Source organism: Leucoraja erinacea, chromosome 25, assembly GCF_028641065.1.
Source record: "Leucoraja erinacea ecotype New England chromosome 25, Leri_hhj_1, whole genome shotgun sequence".
In the NCBI taxonomy this organism is placed as follows: domain Eukaryota; kingdom Metazoa; phylum Chordata; class Chondrichthyes; order Rajiformes; family Rajidae; genus Leucoraja; species Leucoraja erinaceus.
Window position 1 is genome coordinate 31,753,499 of NC_073401.1, and position 19,283 is coordinate 31,772,781.

General features: G+C 46.5%; 1 protein-coding gene across 1 annotated transcript in view; it reads left to right on the forward strand.

Annotated features, from left to right (window-relative positions):
• The window catches only part of ran (RAN, member RAS oncogene family), a 117,288-nt gene extending 115,799 nt beyond the window's left edge, over positions 1-1,489 (forward strand). The window contains exon 7 of the mRNA XM_055655537.1: positions 1,356-1,489. Coding sequence (XP_055511512.1) covers positions 1,356-1,489 — 134 coding nt within the window. The remainder of the gene's footprint in view (positions 1-1,355) is intronic.
• Positions 1,490-19,283: the final 17,794 nt, after the last annotated feature.

The following is a 19,283-nucleotide window of genomic DNA, read 5'->3' on the forward strand; positions in this document are numbered from 1 at the left end:
ACACAAAGTGCTGGAGGAACTCAGTGGGACAGGCAGCATCTCTGGAAACATAGACAATAGGTGCAGCAGTAGGCCATTCGCCCCTCGAGCCAGCACCGCCATTCAATGTGATCATGGCTGATCATCCACAATCAGTACCCCGATCCTGCTTTCTTCCCATATCCCTTGATTCCGTTAGCCCAAAGAGCTAAATCTAACTCTCTCTTGAAAATGTCTGGAGAGCAGGAATGGGTGAAGCTTCGGCTTCGGCTTGAGACCCTTCTGACTGACCTGAAGATGTGGTCAGAAAAAGGGTCTTGACACGAAACGTCACCCATTCCTTCTCTCCAGAGTTGCTGCCTGTCCCGCTGAGTTACTCCAGCATTTTGTGTCTATCCTTAGTGTAAACCGGCGGCATCTGCAGTTCCTCCCGGCTTCACACGGCATCTGTGGAGGGCCCCACAGTTGGGCAATTCTCCTTTCACACCAGTGCCTCGATGAATGATGTGAGGACAGAAAGTTTATGGGGCAAAGTTAACCACCGCAGCCTTTAGCTAAAGGGACACAGCTGTCCAATATTCACAACTAATTTCACAATTTAAAATGATTCATTTTCCTCGGCCGACAGCCACTTTATCAATTAGGTCTTGTGGGTTGGCAGTAGTTCCACACTCCATCCAAGTAATTACTGTTTAATTTGTTCACTGGATGTGACCAAGGGCAGCATTTGCCTGTCAGCCCTGAGTGCTGGTGTGGGTTGCTTGACCACTTCAGCAGACAGTTAAAGGGGCAAACACCATAACCCCACGCACACAACAACAGCCATTTCAGTTTCGGCTGAGTTTATTGTCACGTGTAGCAGGGTACAGTGGAAAGCTTCTGTTGTGTGTTGACCAGTCAATATCTCAGTCTGAAGAACGGTCCCGACCCGAAATGTCACCCATTCCTTCTCTCCACAGATGCTGCCTGACCCGCTGAGTAATGGTGCAGCAGCATCTATGGAGCGAAGGAAATAGGCAACGTTTCGGGCCGAAACCCCTCTGGAAATAGGCAATGTTTCGGGCCGAAACCCGGAAGGGTTTCGGCCCGAAACTTTACCTATTTCCTTAGCTCCACAGATGCTGCTGCACCCGCTGAGTTGCTCCAACACTCTGTGAAACGTCACCTATCGATGTTCTCCACAGATGCTGCCTGACCCGCTGAGTTACTCCAGCACTGTGTGAAACGTCACCTATCCATGTTCTCCGCAGATGCTGCCTGACCCGCTGAGTTACTGCAGCAATCTGCGTGTTGTATCTTTGCATCTACAGCCCTTTGATTACAATCCCCTGCTTGGCTCCATCTGCCCATCAACCTTCTCGGCTCTCGTCTCCCAGCCTCTACCTTTGACTCCATCATTCCCCCTGGTCAACAGACGCTGACAACACAGGAGGCAGTCCTCCAGCAACTGGGACCTTTGGCTCTACCTTGCATCTTGCCCGCCTGCCGGCCTTTGCCCAACCACAGCTGACTGAGCTACACATTGCCCCGTCAACATTCAGCGTTAGAGAATATAAACATGTAGGCTGCTGTGTCTGGTTACCTGCGGGTAGGACCAGAGGATTTTGTCACAGTTATATCTCTTGCTTCTAAGTATCCCTCGACAGAAAAGACTGCCCTCGTTGTCAGATTTTAAAGAAAGCGAATTTCTTTTGATCTTAGGACGACAAAAATGCTGGAGAAACTCAGCGGGTGAGGCAGCATCTATGGAGCGAAGGAATAGGCGATGTTTCGGGTCGAGACCCTTCCTCAGACTGTCTGGGGAAGGAAGAGTGTTTAAATCCCCCATATCCCCTGACTCCACTATCTATAAGAGCTCTATCTAAAGGGCCTGTCCCACTTTCATGATCTTTTTTACTTGTGGACATTTTTCATCAGACTAGAAAAACGCCCCGACCCATTTAATGCCACGACTAACATCACGACCTATCTACGACCTCCTACGACCTCGTGACGACCATGCTGCGTGTATGAGTCAAGGGCAAACTCAGCAGAGGTCGTGAATTAGGTCGTGAAAGTGGGACAGGCCCTTTTCTCCCTCTTGAAAACATTCAGACAATCGGCCTCCACTGCCTTCCGAGGCAGAGAATTCCACAGATTCACAACTCTCTGTGTGAAACAGAGAACAGGTCGTGGAGCAGAATGACCCAGAGTACCTGTCTCCTGCAGCAGGAAACATTCCCATCTGGGCTAAACACCCGGATTTTCCTTACAACGTGAAGGAATGACTGTCGCAGTGTGTGGTGGGGAGGAAATATCGAAAGAAAGTTCAGTCAAGCATTCAGTTTTAACTTTAGTTAAATTAATGAAAATTTCATTTCAGAATTCAATTTTAATTTGACTTAAGCTAATGAAAACGTTAAATTAACAGGAATAGATCACTTTTTTTCCATAATGAACTATGCAATCCCTGTGCATGCAATTTAAAAAAATTAACAAATAGCAAATTTTGAAAGCCATTCACCATAGAGTGCTTTCAAGTCACGCCCAGCTCGTTACATGATGAAAGGTTGCATCTCTCATGATGAAAGTCTTTCTGTTGATCACTGGGCAAGTTCAGAATGCTGCGATATTGGGTATAGTCCTGTGGATGTAGATACTGCTAAATGTTCTTGGTACTAATAAAAACATACAACAGTACAGGACAGATATCAGCGTTTGACGGCACTGGCACTGTCATAAGATCATAAGTGACAGGAGTAGAATTAGGCCATTCTGCCCATCAAGTCTATTCCACCATTCAATCATGGCTGATCTATCTCTCCCTCCTAACCCCATTCTCCTGCTTCCTCCCCATAACCCCTGACACCCGCACTCGCTGGAGTTTAGATGAGGGGGGAACCTCATTGAAATCTACAGAATAATAAAAGGCCTGGATAGAGTGGATGTGGAGAGGATGTTTCCACTAGTGGGAGGGTCTAGGACTAGAGGTCACAGCCTCAGAATTAAAGGACGTTCTTTTAGGAAGGAGATGAGGAGGAATTTCTTTAGTCAGAGAGTGGCGAATCTGTGGAATTCTTTGCCACAGACGGCTGTGGAGGCCACAAGTCAGTGGGTATATGTAAGGCAGAGATAGTTAGATTCTTGATTAGTGCGGGTGTCAGGGGTTATGGGGAGAAGCAGGAGGATAAGATATAACCATATAACAATTACAGCACGAAAACAGGCCATCTCGGCCCTATAAGTCCGTTTGACGGCAACTGGCACTGTCATAGATCCCACCTGCCTGCACTCATACCATAACCCTCCATTCCCTTCAATCTATTCCGCCATCCAATTTATTTTTAAATGATACCTCTGAACCTAACCCCCATTCTCCTGCTTCCTCCCCATAACCCCTGACACCCGTACTCGCTGGAGTTTAGAAGAATGAGGGGGGAACCTCATTGAAATCTACAGAATAATAAAAGGCCTGGATAGAGTGGATGTGGAGAGGATGTTTCCACTAGTGGGAGAGTCTAGGACTAGAGGTCACAGCCTCAGAATTAGAGGACGTTCTTTTAGGAAGGAGATGAGGAGGAATTTCTTTAGTCAGAGGGTGGTGAATCTGTGGAATTCTTTGCCACAGACGGCTTTAGAGGCCAAGTCAGTGGATATATGTAAGGCAGGGATAGTTAGATTCTTGATTAGTGCGGGTGTCAGGGGTTATGGGGAGAAGCAGGAGGATAAGATAAGATCTGCCATGATTGAACGGCAGAGTAGACTTGATGGGCCGAATGACCTAGTTCTGCTCCTATCATTTATGATCTTATGAAATGGGCCTTTCAGCCCATCATGCCCATGCCAACCACAATGTCCGTCTCACTCTGTTCCCTTGACGGTTCACATGTCAGTCTAAATGTTCCTCAAGCACCTCTATCCTACCTGCTTCTGCCACTTCCCCAGCCAGCACATTCCAGGCACTCACAACCTTCTGTAAATAAAGATTTTAGTTTAGTTCAGAGATACAGCACGGAAACAGGCCCTTCGGCCCACTGAGTCCGTGCCGACCAGTCATCGCCCCACACACTAACACTAACCCTACACACACTAGGCACAATTTACAATTTTACCAAAGCCAATTAACCTACAAACCTGCACGTCTTTGGAGTGTGGGAGGAAACCGGAGCGCCCAGAGAAAACCCACGCAGGTCACGGGGAGAACGTGCAAACTCCGTACAGACAGCGCCCGTGGTCAGGATTGAACCCAGGTCTCTGGCGCTGTGAGGCAGCAGCTCTACCCGCTGCACCACCGTGCCGCCCCACATTTACCCGGCACATCTCCTTTAAACATTCCCACCTCACCTTATACCTATGGTTGTGGTTCATTATAGTCATGTGTATATATACTGGAATATATAATTTCCAGACATAAATACAATCCGTTCCTATACACTCTCATTTCTGACACTGTATAATTGTGTACACTTACATCAGGTCTTTCCTCAAACTCTGACTCTCCAGAGTTTGTACAATTTCTTCAGATAGATAACAGCTACAGTTCTGTCCACCGCATGACCCTGTGAAAGAGATGGGGGAGAGGGTGGAGAATCATTGAAGGAGGAAAGTCTATCCTGGCCTGGATCTCACAGGGAGCCAATGAAGGGAGAGAGAAAAAATAGAGGCCTAATAGGGGCCTTGTGGGCCGAAATGAGTGGTTTCAGGTAGGTCAAAGGTGGGCTGGCTGCTCACTCACTCACGGCTGGTGGGCTGGCAGTTGATTGACTCATGGTTGGTGGGCTGGCAGTTCACTCACAGCTATTCCATTTCAAGCAGAGTGCAGGCCACAAATTCAAATGCAATTTCATACCATTTCAAGCGGTGGTGTTTAAGAGGCTTTTAGACAGGCACATGGATATGCAGGGAATGGAGGGATATGGATCATGTGCAGGCAGAGGGGATTAGTCTAAGTTGACATCATGTCCAGCATTGATTCCCTGGGCTGAAGGGCCTGTTCCCATGCTGTACTGATCTAATACTTACACAGGTAGATCTATAACTGAAGATATACTCCAACTAAACCAGCCACAGACCGACACAACCAGGCAGGTTATTAAAATGTTAACACATTCGATATCTGAAATATACAATCTAAATCCTTTGTCTGGATTTATTAGCTTCAAATCAATTAAAATCAATGCAATTATTTTTCCATTAATTTAATGTACAGGTTGTGCTTTCTTGCAGCCGGGTTTTAATTAACTTATTTTCTGTGTTGTCTGGGGTTTTTTTTTCATCCATGTAAATGTAATACAAATAATAATATTAAATAATATTTGTAATTGTGAATAGTTTCTAACAGATAATCACCATGACAAGTTAATGCAGAAAATAATATTATAGAGTTGATAAACCACATTTATTTTTTGCTGGATTGATGTCAAAGTTCTAATGAAAATGTTCTCTCCTGCTGCCCATTAATTGTCTGAACCAGAGGCTATTGACTCGGTCCTTGAGGAACTTCAAACATTCAGTCAATGTTCATGTTGGAAGCAGCAAGCAATTGTTAAGAACCACAGATTTGCTCCACAAATAACATTCTCACATGCTCCTGACTTCAATATGAATTAGGACATTGACTGTTAAGTACTTGCAAGCGGACCTGTTCAAAAACAGGCTATTAAACCATATAACCATATAACCATATAACAATTACAGCACGGAAACAGGCCATCTCGACCCTTCTAGTCCGTGCCGAACACATATTCTCCCCTAGTCCCATATACCTGCGCTCAGACCATAACCCTCCATTCCTTTCCCATCCATATAACTATCCAATTTATTTTTAAATGATAAAAACGAACCTGCCTCCACCACTTTCACTGGAAGCTCATTCCACACAGCTACCACTCTCTGAGTAAAGAAGTTCCCCCTCATGTTACCCCTAAACTTCAGTCCCTTAATTCTCAAGTCATGTCCCCTTGTTTGAATCTTCCCTACTCTCAGTGGGAAAAGCTTTTCCACGTCAACTCTGTCTATCCCTCTCATCATTTAAAAAAACCTCTATCAAGTCCCCCCTTAACCTTCTGCGCTCCAAAGAATAAAGACCTAACTTGTTCAACCTTTCTCTGTAACTTAGTTCTGATTTAATTTAAAAAGTTGGATCAGGGAATGTTATCACAGACTGCAACTTAAACCGAGACTTAGCACACAAGTGAAGCTTTCACTTTTCAGTTTTGAAACTCTCACTTCTACACTGGTTAGGGTATCTTCCCGCGAGGTTCTGAGTTAGGGGCGCAAGCATCCCTTTACCACCACGGATGCTGCCTGGCCCTCTGGCTTCCACCAGCAGTTTGGGTTTGTTTTTGCACAGATTCCAGCATCTGCAGATTCTTATGTCTCACCATTACCTGCCCTGTCCACTTCACCTTCGAAATATACCACCGGCTATGGGAATGAGATCGTCCCGTCAACGGTGGGCTCGAGGCCCCCGACCACTGGAGAACAAAGAATGGAAGGTATTGAACTCTGAATGTGGAGGAGACACTGTGGTGGATGCTTATGTTAAAACTGTATTATTTTATTAGTTATGACCGTATGGCAAATCAAATTCCTTCTATGTTGCAAAACTTGGCTCATATTTCCTCAGGGTAGTTTACACCCCAGCGGTATAAACATTGACTTCTCCAATTTCAGGTAGTCCCTGCTTTCTCCCTCCTTCCCCTCCCCTTCCCAGCTCTCCCACAGCCCACTGTCTCTGCCTCCTCCTTTCTTCTTCCCCCCAACATCAGTCTGAAGAAACGTCACCTATTTCCTTCGCTCCATAGACGCTGCCTCACCCGCTGAGTTTCTCCAGCATTTTTGTCTACCTTCTATTTTTCCAGCATCTGCAGTTCCTTCAACACTTGGCTAAGAAAGTATGATTAGGATTGTAATTAAGTTGCCAGCCTGTTCTCTGACACCTGACACCTGAGCAGCAGACATTTCACCCAGATGAATATCAGAAGGTCAAAACTAAGCCTTTAAACACGTTCCATGCTCAGTTCCTGGCTAGCCAACCTCACCATCTCCCTGGTAACCATCTGAATGTGAGTTGTTCTCACATCTACAGTAAATCAGTTCTCTTCGAGCCTGCACCGCCATTCAATGTGACCATGGCTGATCATCCCCGATCAGTACCCCGTTCCTGCCTTCTCCCCATATCCCCTGACTCCACTATTTTTAAGAGCCCTATCTAGCTCTCTCTTGAAAGTATCCAGAGAGCTGGCCTCCACCGCCCTCTGAGGCAGAGAATTCCATAGACTCACCACTCTCTGTGAGAAAAAGTGTTTCCTCGTCTCCGTTCTAAATGGCTTACTCCTTATTCTTAAACTGTGGCCCCTGGTTCTGGACTCCCCCAACATCGGGAACATGTTTCCTGCCTCTAACGTGTCCAAACCCTTAACAATCTCATATATGTTTCAATGAGATACCCTCTCATCCTTCTAAACTCCAGAGTGTACAAGCCCAGCCGCTCCATTCTCTCAGCATACGACAGTCCCGCCATCCCAGGAATTAACCTTGTAAACCTACGCTGGGCTCCCTCAATAGCAAGAATGTCCTTCCTCAAATTAGGGGACCAAAACTGCACACAATACTCCAGGTGTGGTCTCTCTAGGGCTCTGTACAACTGCAGAAGGACCTCCTTGCTCCTATATTCGATTCCTCTTGTTATAAAGGCCAACTTTGTACATATTTATTCTCATTGACAGACTGTGTTTGGTTCTGGTATACTGGTATCTGTGCATCATCAGTTGTTCATAAATAAGTGAAATAACATTGTCACGTGCTATTAAAGTTGCCAGGGGTAAACGGGACGAAAAAGGTTGGGGACCCCAGCTGTAGTGTGTGTAGGATTGTGTTAGTGTGCGGGGATCGCTGGTTAGCACGGACCCGGCGGGCCGAAGGGCCTGTTTCCGCGCTGTATCTCTAAACTAGCCTCGAAAGTAAAATTCTCACCCGTTTCCACCCCGTTGCATTGCCCTGTAATCTCCTACAGCCCAGCAACAGAGAGACACAAAACCTGGACTAACTCAGCGGGACAGACAGGCAGCATCTCTGGAGAGAAGGAATGGGTGACGTTTCGGGTCGAGGCCTTTCTTCCTGAAACATCACCCATTCCATCTCTCCAGAGATGCTGCCTGCCTGTCCCGCTGAGTTACTCCAGCATTTTGTATCTATCTTCGATTTAAACCAGCATCTGCAGTTCCTTCTTACACACAACTCTCTGAGCACAGTTAGCTCCTTCAGTTCTGCCTTCTTGGCCACGTGAATCTGCTCATTCCGCCAGTGGCAGCCGTGCCTTTAGCTGTGGGAGCACCCTACAACAGTACCCCTCTCAGAGAATGAGGGTTTAGTTTAGAGATATAGCGCGGAAACAGGCCCTTTGGCCCAGCGGGTCCGTGTGGACCAGCGACCCCCGCATATTAACACTATCCTACACACACCAGGGACAATTTTTACATTTACCAAGCCTACTGTACATACCTGCACGTCTTTGGAGTGTGGGAGGAAACCGAAGATCTCTGAGAAAACCCACGCGGTCACGGAGAGAACGTGCAAACTCCATACAGACAGCGCCCGCAGTCAGGTTCGAACCCGGGTCTCCGGTGCTGCAAGCGCTGTAAGGCAGCAACTCTACCGCTGCGCCACCGTGCCGCCCGTTTGATCCAGTGTTTAGTTGCCTTCTCCAATATCTTTCACATGCCTGAATATTCTGTTTGACAACATGCCTACAAACACAGCTGCTGGCTCTTTCCCCACTTTAGTGCTTATATAGACAGATTTATTTATTGTGGATCTGTTGTTACCACGAAGATCATGCTGTTAAGAGTTTGGCCCTGGCATGTCTGTAGTTAAACAACAGCAACAATATTTCAAAACCGACTGCATTGTGTGAAAAGTGCTTGAGACTTACTGAGGAGATGTACGTCAATATGGATGCATTAGATCACAGCTCCTCAAATCTATCATATCCAGGAATATATTGATCTTAGGTTTGAACACAATCAATAACTGAGTCTCCACAGCCTTCCAATGCAGAGTTACAAAGATTGACTGGTCCCTGAAGAAATCTCTCCCCATCTCAGTCCTAACTAGACTCTCACTTTTACTCAGTGATTAAGAGGGAACTGCAGATGCTGGAAAATCGAAGGTAGACAAAAATGCTGGAGAAACTCAGCGGGTGCAGCAGCATCTATGGAACGAAGGAAATAGGCGACGTTTCGGGTCGAGACCCTTCTTCAGACTCTCAGTGATCTCTGGTTCAGAGGAAGTTTTTTTTTTTTTTAATTATTATTTTTTTAAATTTCAAAGTAGACTTTATTCAGATATACAATACATGAACCGTGCGAAAAATCTATCCAACATTTTTGGAGTCTATACAAATTGTTCAATGCAGTCTATATACATTTCTCAAATTTCACAAATCTGTCCCCCACCCGTGCCACTCATATGGCCCCCTGGCGTGGGATACCTTCCCTTATTTTGAGGGGCGTCTCCGGAAGTGGCGGCGCTGGTGAACGGCTGCGGCTCGCCTGCAGTCCGTTTGTTTTTACTTTTTTGTGTTGTTTTTTTCGTTTTGTTTAGCTAAGTTTTTGTTTTTTAGGTTCTGTTTATGTAGGGGGGGGGTGGGGGGGGGGGGGGTTGAAACGGGGCTTGCTGTCTCTCCCTTCGGGGGAATGCGACTTTTTTGTCGTATCCCCCTTCTCTGCCTCCGTCTGCGCTGAGGCCTAATGGCGGAGCTGGCGGCCTCGAGACTCCGGAGGCAGAGCCAGTCAGGACTTGCCCAGGGCTCGCTCCCGTGAGGGGCTGTGGCGCTCCCGTGGGGGCGGCCTGGCGCGGCGCTGAGACGCTCACGTGAGGGTGCCCCGGCTCGGGGCTGGAACGGTGCTCCGGTGGCTGAGACGGCGTTCTGGTGGCGGCTATGACCTGAGTCCGGGGTTCAGCCGCGGGCCAGTGGACGACATCGTCAATAGCTGTGTCCGCTGGATTGGAGGGCGGCAGCTTCGACCACCCCGGGCCGCGGAGCTTGAACCGGCCCGTTCGCGGGGTTCGGTGAGCCGTGGGACTGATTTACCATCGCCCGATGGGGTATCGCCTCAGCGCAGAGGGAGAAGAGGAGGGAAGAGACTGCAGCCCTAAGATGTTTGCCTCCATCACAGTGAGGAGGTGCTTGGTGGACTCACTGTGGTGGATGTTAATTTGTGTTTACTGTCTGTTCTGTTGTTTATTATTGTATGTATGGCTGCAGGTAACGACATTTACGGTCTGAACGACAAATAAAGGATCGAATCTAATCATACCATGCCCCCCATGTCCAGCAGCGGTAGGACCCTAGACTGTGGCCCTCCCCCACCGAGCCTTGGCGTTGGCTGCGCCGAGCTTCAGTGCGTCCCTCAGCAGTCGTCACGTGAATCTTTGTAGCACTGAGTGTAAGTGTCAGGATGCCATGTTGCAGCTCTGTACAGCTTTGGTCAGGTCGCTTCTGGACTGCTCTGCCGCTGCGCCACCGTGCCACCCTTGTGCAGGTCGATTCAAGAGAGTCAAGAGTCAAAAGTCGAAAGTGTTTTATTGTCATGCCCCGAAACAGAAAGATGAGTTTCTTACTCGTAGCATCACAACAGAACGAACAGTAGCAGTGCAGAGACACAAATAATGGCCACAAGTCTATGTAGTTTGGAGCTTATTTGCAGTTAGTAGTGTTTGATAGCCTAATTGTTGCAGGGATGAAGCTCTTCCTGAACCTGGGCGTTACAGTTTTCAAGCTCCTGTACCTTCTTCCATGGCGTTTGGAGACTGTCTATCTCTGGAGACTCTCTGTTTCTTGTTTTTTAGCGTTGACCTATGACTTTGCGATGTGTCGCAGATTGATCTCTGGAGACTGTCGGTCAAGTTTCTCTCTGCGGCAACAGCTTTGCAGGCATGATCCTTTATCAAGGCTTTCTGCAGCTCAATAAAGGCACCTCAAAACTCATATATTGTCTAGCACCTCTCAATGAATGACCAGCAATCTAGACCTGAAACAATAAGACATATAGTCACGCTAACATTTCACTCAAGAATGCAACATCTGCAGTTCTTTGTGTTTCTTGCTTTTTGATTTAATATAGTCACTGAGTGACACTGCATGGAAACAGGCCCTTTGGCCCAACACCCATGCCAACCAACATGCCCCATCCACACTAGACCCACCTGCCCATGTTTCCCAGCTCTCATCTCCCTATACCCAGACACTCCTTGGCAGGAGTGAGATGGGAACCTTGTGTGGCCAGGGTGAACCTTGAGGTGGGACAGGGTGAACATGGAGGTGGGACAGGGTGAACATGGAGGTGGGACAGGGGGAACATGGAGGTGGAACATGGAGAAACTTGAGGTGGGACATCGGTCGCGAGCCCTATGAAGCTGTGAAGTAGCCCCATCACTTTGTATTCCAGTGCCGTTGGGGTAAAGGTCGTAGCTCCATTTGTTCTTTGTATTATTTTGCACCTGCTTTAAAAGGGCATCAATTATACCGGTGCCCAAGAAGAGTAAGGTGACGTGCCTCAATGACTATCGACCAGTGGCACTAACGCCTGTGGTGATGAAGTGCTTTGAGAGGTTGATCATGGAGCAAATCAACTACCTCGACAAAAACCTGGACCCACTGCAGTTCGCTTACCGCCACAACAGATCAACGGTGGATGTGATCTCGCTGGCCCTCCACTCCACACTGGACCACTTGGACAACAAAAACTCATATGTCAGGCTGTTATTCATCGATTACAGCTCGGCATTCAACACAATCATCCCCTCCAAACTGGTTACCAAACTCGCAGAACTGGGTCTCTGCGCATCCCTCTGCAACTGGATCCTCGACTTCCTCATCCACAGACCACAGTCTGTTCGTATTGGTGGAAATGTGTCGGCCTCAATAACAATCAGCACAGGAGCACCTCAAGGCTGCGTTCTCAGCCCCCTGCTGTACTCACTCTATACCCATGACTGCGTAGAGAACTACAGTGCGAACTCCATCATCAAGTTCGCTGACGACACCACTATTGTGGGACGTATCACTGATGGGGATGAGTCAGAATATAGAAGGGAGATCGAGCAACTGTCCATATGGTGCCAGCGCAATAACCTGGCCCTCAACACCAGCAAAACCAAGGAACTGATTGTGGACTTTGGAAGGAGTAGGAGGGGGACCCACAGCCCCATTTATATCAACGGGTCGATGGTTGAAAGGGTCAAGAACTTCAAATTCCTGGGCGTGCACATCTCTGAAGATCTCTCCTGGTCCGAGAACACTAATGCAATTATCAAAAAAGAGTCGGTTTGTCAAGGAAGACTCTCTCTAACTTCTACAGGTGCACAGTAGAGAGCACACTGAACGGTTGCATCGTGGCTTGGTTCGGCAACTTGAGCACCCTGGAGAGGAAAAAACTACAAAAAAGTAGTAAACACTGCCCAGTCCATCATCGGCTCTGACCTTCCTTCCATCGAGGGGATTTATCGCAGTCGCTGCCTCAAAAAGGCTGGCAGTATCATCAAAGACCCACACCATCCTGGCCACACACTCATCTCCCTGCTACCTTCAGGTAGAAGGTACAGGAGCCTGAAGACTGCAACAACCAGGTTCAGGAATAGCTACTTCCCCACAGCCATCAGGCTATTAAACCTGGCTCGGACAAAACTCGGATTATTAATAACCACTTTCTGTTATTTGCACTTTACCAGTTTATTTATTCATGTGTGTATATATTTATATCATGGTATATGGACACATTTATCTGTTTTGTAGTAAATGCCTACTATTTTCTGTGTGCTGAAGCAAAGCAAGAATGTCATTGTCCTATACAGGGACACATGACAATAAACTCACTTGAACTTGAACTTGGATTGGTTTTCCACGATCTCTGTAGTTGAACTGCGATGATATATGAATATCGGGGCCAATATGAGTGTGACTGCCACTCAAGGATGAGATTGTATAAGACTGACTCCTTGGTTCGTGTCACTGCTGCCTGATGTAGTAAGTGGGTTGAAGTTCCTTCAACCAATAAGAGGCAACACCCTCACAAAACGAATGCTTGATGGTCATCGTGCAACAATCCTTTCGAGAAATGACTGGTGTTACCATTAACCTTCTTGTGTCACCACAATCATTTATGCTGATGGATGTGTGCTAACAACAGTCTAACACTGGAATACAGCGCAATTAATGGGGAATAAACTGTCTGGCAGAAAACGCAATGGGATAAAAGCTCTTCTACACATCTTTGTTCAAAAACCATCAAATATTGTCGGCACACTGCCAGGTTTGAGGATGTGCACTCAGTATTAGGCACTGAATGGGATGTGCGTGATGCCTTTTTATTGTGGGGTCAGTAACACTGAACAGCCCAATATGATTTCAAAAGATAAATGGACTGTAAGCACCGGCTGAACACTCTAAGAGATAGATTGGAATTGAATTGCAGGACAACGTGTGGCATCAGGCTAAAAGCATTTAGGGTGCGGAGTTTGTCAAAATGATCTTGTTCATCACTATCATTCCTTGCTTCACGCACGGTTTAAGCTAAACCTGTGTCTTTGCAGATGGAGCAACAGCGTTAATATTCCAGGTCAATAACCTTCAGGTGAAAAGACACTCTCCTGAAATATTCACTGTGCTTCTCTCTCCGCAGACACTGCCAGACTTACAGAGAGTTTCACACATTTTCTGTTTTATCTCAGAATGTGGCAGAACACAAAATGTTGCTGCACAGGAACAACGATGTCCGTGCCGAACAAGATGCCAAGTGAACTACCTGTGTTAGAATATAGAACAGTACAGCACAGGTACAGGCCATTCGGCCCACAGTATCAATGCTGAACACGATGATCCTCTCTGCCTGCATGCAATCCATATCCCTCCATATCCATGTGCCTGTCTAAAAGCCTCCTACACACCACTATAATATCTGCCTCCACCACCACCCCTGGCAGCGCGTTCCAGGCACCCACCACCCTCTGTGTAAAAAAAATAGCTTGACTCACACCTCTTCTTTAAACTTTGCCCCTCTCACCTTAAATCTATGCCCTCTAGTCCTCGACATTCCCACCCTGGGGGAAAAGGGGTTCTGATTGTCCGTCCTATCCTCTCATCACTTTCAAGTCAAGTCAACTTTAGATGTCAAATACACATACAAGATGTGCAGTGAAATGAACGTGGCGATGCCTGCGGATTGTGCAAAAACTACAGAACAGAACAGAACCAGTGTTTACATTTCAGAAAAAAATAAAGAAGACACAACACAACAGTAAACGAGTCCCTGGTGAGATCTCGACCCAAAACGTCACCTATTCCTTTTCTCCAGAGATGCTGTCTGACTCGCTGACTTACTCCAGCTTTTTTGGTTCGATTGTAATGATGTATAGACTTTCCGCTGACTGGATAGCATGCAACAAAAAAAACTTTTCGCTGTACCTCGGTACACTTGACAATAAGAAAAAACGCAACTAAATAAACTAAAATAAAATAAACAAAATAAAACTAGTGAGAGCAATTAACCTCATATGAAGCGGGTGGAATTCCCAGATACCAGTAGCTTTGATTTCCGGAAAGAGATTATGAATTCAAAAGGACCATTAATATCTGTTTGAGAAAGAGAAATGGAATATTGACTAGGCAGACAACAGATAATAAAAAGATTTACCATCCATTTGTCCACAATCCTTTTGCAATTAATTATGTGTAGATATCAATCTTAGAATTGTCACTGATCTATTTTGCTTCTATTTATTGATGTTTCAGCTTTGATGTTTAGATTTGGCCATTAATTCACCTTCTTAAAAGAAGGAACTTAGTTTTCCTAGCGTCTTTTGTACATCGCAATGTTCTGAAGAACTTTTATAGTCAAGGAGGTGCGATCACAGCTGCACTGTGGCAGGAGCTGGGACAAATCCATGCACAAGAAGCTGCAATCAACATCAAGGACCAAACGCAGGCGGGTGGGACTAGTGTAGCTGGGACATGTTGGCCAGTGTGGGCAATTTGGGCCACAGAAATATAAAAAATAAGTGCAGGAGTAGGCCATTCAGCCGTTCGAGCCAGCACCGTCATTCAACATGATCATGGCTGATCATCCAGAATCAGTACCCAGTTCCTGCTTTCGTCCCATATCCCCTGATTCTGTTAGCCCGAAGAGCTAAATCTAAAGGGCCTGTCCCACTATGGCGACCTTATTGGCGAGTTTAGGAGAGTCTGCGCTCGACACAAGCTCTCAGCTTGGTCGATACGTGGTCGTAGGTGGTCACTGGTAAGTCTCCTTCATGGTGGAGAGGAGTTCCCGCATAGTGGTTACTACTCACGGCCCCAGTTTGGTCAAGGAACATTTTTAAACAAGCTGAACATTTTTCTGCGAATAAAAATTGGTTGGCATGGAGAAAATCGATACTTTTTTACTTGTAGGTTTAGTCGAAGTTGGTCGCAGTAGGTCACCATGTTATCGGAGGTAATCGAGATAGTCGTAGATAGTGTTAGAATAACGCCTCCTCCTTTCAAGTTTCCTCGTTTCAATGGCTCGTTTGAAAAAAAAAGGTAAGTAAACAGCAGCACGTGATGCGCTGTCATTCCAGGGCGCGGTCAATGCGAGAGTTTTCTGTAGGAGCCTCAGACGTGCTTAGACATGGCTCCAAAGAACTTCTGTCTCCCGGCTGTACGAGCAGAAGGGCTGCTGCAAGAAGCAGAGATGGTATTTTTTACTGCGAGCATTTTCCCCACGAGTTCCTCCCTTGCACACATGGCTCCGGATGATGTTAAACCATAAGCCATTTTATAGTGAAATAACATTGGAAACATGACGTCATTTTTCTAGGTGATCATGTGAGCTGTAGCCACTCGTAGCTTGTCGTGGTTTGTTCTCCGTGAAGTCGTCTGAAGTCGAAGGTGGTCATCTTCAGTCTTCACTACTGGGTGCCCAATTTTCCCGACAGCATCGGCGATTAAATCGTAGCTGGTCGAAGCTAGTCTTCCACATAGTCGAAGGAGGTCGAAGCTAGGTCGAAGGAGGTCGAAGCTAGTCCTCCACATAGTCGAAGGAGGTCGAAGCTAGTCTTCCACATAGTCGAAGGAGGTCGAAGCTAGTCTTCCACATAGTCGAAGGAGGTCGAAGCTAGTCTTCCACATAGTCGAAGGAGGTCGAAGCTAGTCTTCCACATAGTCGATGGAGGTCGAAGCTAGTCTTCCACATAGGAAGGAGGTCGAAGCTAGTCTTCCACATAGTCGAAGGAGGTCGAAGCTAGTCTTCCACATAGTCATAGGAGGTTCTCTACATAGTCGAGGGGTGCCAAATTTTCGACGATACAACAAGACCATGACACTCTCCTAAACTCGAAAATAAGATCGCCATAGTGGGACAGGCTCTTAACTCTCTCTAGCAAACATCCAGTGAATTGTCCTCCACTGCCTTCTGTGGCAGAGAATTCCACAGGTTCACAACTCTGGATGAAAATGTTTTTCATCATCTCAGTACTAAATGGCCGACCTCTTATTCTTAAACTGTGACCCCTGGTTCTGGACTCTCCCAACATCGGGAACATGTTTCCTGCCACTAGCGTGTCTAATCTCTTCATAATTTTATATGTTTCTATAAGATATCCTCTCATCCTTCTAAGTTTCAGTGAATATAAGCCCAGTCGACCCATTTGCTTCTCATATGTCAAGGGCCCTTTTCCACACTCTATCACCCTATGATGCTAAGACTCATTTAATTCTTATAGAATTATAGACTCCTTAATTTCTTATAGAAACTTACAAAATCCTTAAGGGGTTGGACAGGCTAGATGCAGGAAGATTGTTCCCGATGTTGGGGAAGTCCAGAACAAGTGGTCACAGTTTAAGGATAGGGGGGAAATCTTTTAGGACCGAGATGAGAAAAATGTTTTCACACAGAGAGTGGTGAATCGAATCTGTGGAATTCTCTGCAACAGAATGTAGTTGAGGCCAGTTCATTGGCTATATTTAAGAGGGAGTTAGATGTGGCTCTTGTGGCTAAAGGGAGAGATGGAGAGAAGGCAGGTACAGGATACCGAGTTGGATGATCAGCCATGATCATATTGAATGGCGAATGGTGCAGGCTCGAAGGGCCAAATGACCTTCTCCTGCACCTATTTTCTATGTTTCTAATTGTACAGGTGTCAGAGATTCTGGAGAAAGTTCCCGACCGGAAATGTCACCTGTCCTTTTTCCTTCAGGGATGCCGCACAACCCCCTGAGTTACTCCAGCATCTTGTGTCTATCTGTTGCACTAAGAGTCTTCACATCCTTGTGAAACTCGGGGCTGGCGAGATAGATCTCAGTTAAGTAGTTGGCAGTCGTTCAGATGGTAGCATCCTCGTTTCGAAGACTTTAGCAAGATTCCGAATGGAAAGCTGCTGAGGAAGGCTAGATTACATGGGGGTTCAGGGAGAGTTAGTCTATTGGACTTTGAATTGACTTCATGCAAGGAAGGTGAGGGTGATAGTGGGCGAGTGGACTGGAAACCTGTGAATAGGATCAGTGCTGGGCCCATCGCTGTTTGTGAGTTATATCAATGATATGGATGAGAATGTACAAAGCAGCATTAGTAAGTTTGCAGATGCAGATAAAATCATCAGGGGGATAGTTTGAGTCTCAGAGAGTCATAGAGCGATACAGGCCTTTCGAGCCAACTTGCCCACACCGGCAAACATGTCCCAGCTACACTAGTCCCACCTGCCCGCATTTGGTCCATATCCCTCCAAACCTGTCCTATCCATGTACCTGTCTAACTGTTTCTTAAACATTGGGAGAGTCCCAGCCTCCTCTGGCAGCTTGTTCCATACACCCACCACCCTGTGTGGAAAAATTACCCCTCAGATTCCTATTAAATCTTTTTCCCTTCACCTTAAACCTATGTCTTCTGGTCCTCGATTCACCTACTCTGGGCAAGAGACTATGTGCATGCGTTAAGTCATTTACCCAGAGTTGGGGAATCAAAAACCAGAGAACATAGGTTTAAAGTGAGGGGGGGGAAAGAGAGGTTCGGAATGTTAGACGACGTTTAAACACAAAGGGTGGTGAGCGTATGGAACGAACTGCCGGAGTTGTGGGTTTGGGAGAGAGGGGGGTATTTGAGCACACGGAGCAGAACTGTTAATTTTATCAACTGACTGCAGTGTGGTTCCCTTGAAACTCAAGTGGCCGTATCCAGGCTCTGAACGTGAAAGCCATCTTTACCAAGCGTGAGACTGATATAAAATAATGAAATCAGGACCAGGGATGTAATTACCACAATCAGCTCAGAACTGGACCACTGGGTAAATGCTATTAACGTCTGTCATCATTAACTGACACAGACCTCAAACAGATTTATCAGCAGCCATTAAAAATAAATTAAAAATTATGTCCATATCAACAATGAACGCAGTTAAAATTAACAACGGGGAGGGGAACAATTTATGATATAAAGGGAAAAATAGGCAGAATATAGTTCTCAGCATTGTCACGCACCTGTTCCAGAGACATTAGACAATAGGTGCAGGAGTAGGCCATTCGGCCCTTCGAGCCAGCACCGCCATTCAATGTGATCATGGCTGATTATCCCCAATCCGTACCCCGTTCCTGCCTTCTCCCCATATCCCCTGACTCCACTATCTTCAAGAGCCCTATCTAGCTCTCTCTTGAAAGTATCCAGAGAACCTGCCTCCACCACCCTCTGCGGCAGAGAATTCCACAGACTCACAACTCTCTGTGAGTAAAAGTGTTTCCTCGTCTCCGTTCTAAATGGCTTACTCCTTATTCTTAAACTGTGGCCCCTGGTTCTGGACTCCCCCAAAACATCGGGAACATGTTTCCTGCCTCTAGCGTGTCCAAACCCCTTCATAATCTTATATATTCCAATAAGATCCCCTCTCATCCTTCTAAACTCCAGAGTGTACAAGCCCAGCTGCTCCATTCTCTCAGCATATGACAGTCCCGCCATCCTGGGAATCAACCTGGTGAACCTACGCTGGGCTCCCTCAATAGCAAGAATGTCCTTCCACAAATTAGGGGACCAAAACTGCACACAATACTCCAGGTGTGGTCTCACTAGGGCCCTGTACAACTGCAGAAGGACCTCTTTGCTCCTATACTCAACTCCTCTTGTTACAAAGGCCAACATGCCATTGGCTTTCTTCACTGCCTGCTGCACCTGCATGCTTACTTTCATAGACTGATGAACAAAGACAAAGTCGAATGTCCGCAACGGACTCGATGGGCCGAATGGTTTAATTCTGCTCCTACGTCATGAAGTTCTGGGTACTGTGCGATTCACCTCTACCCC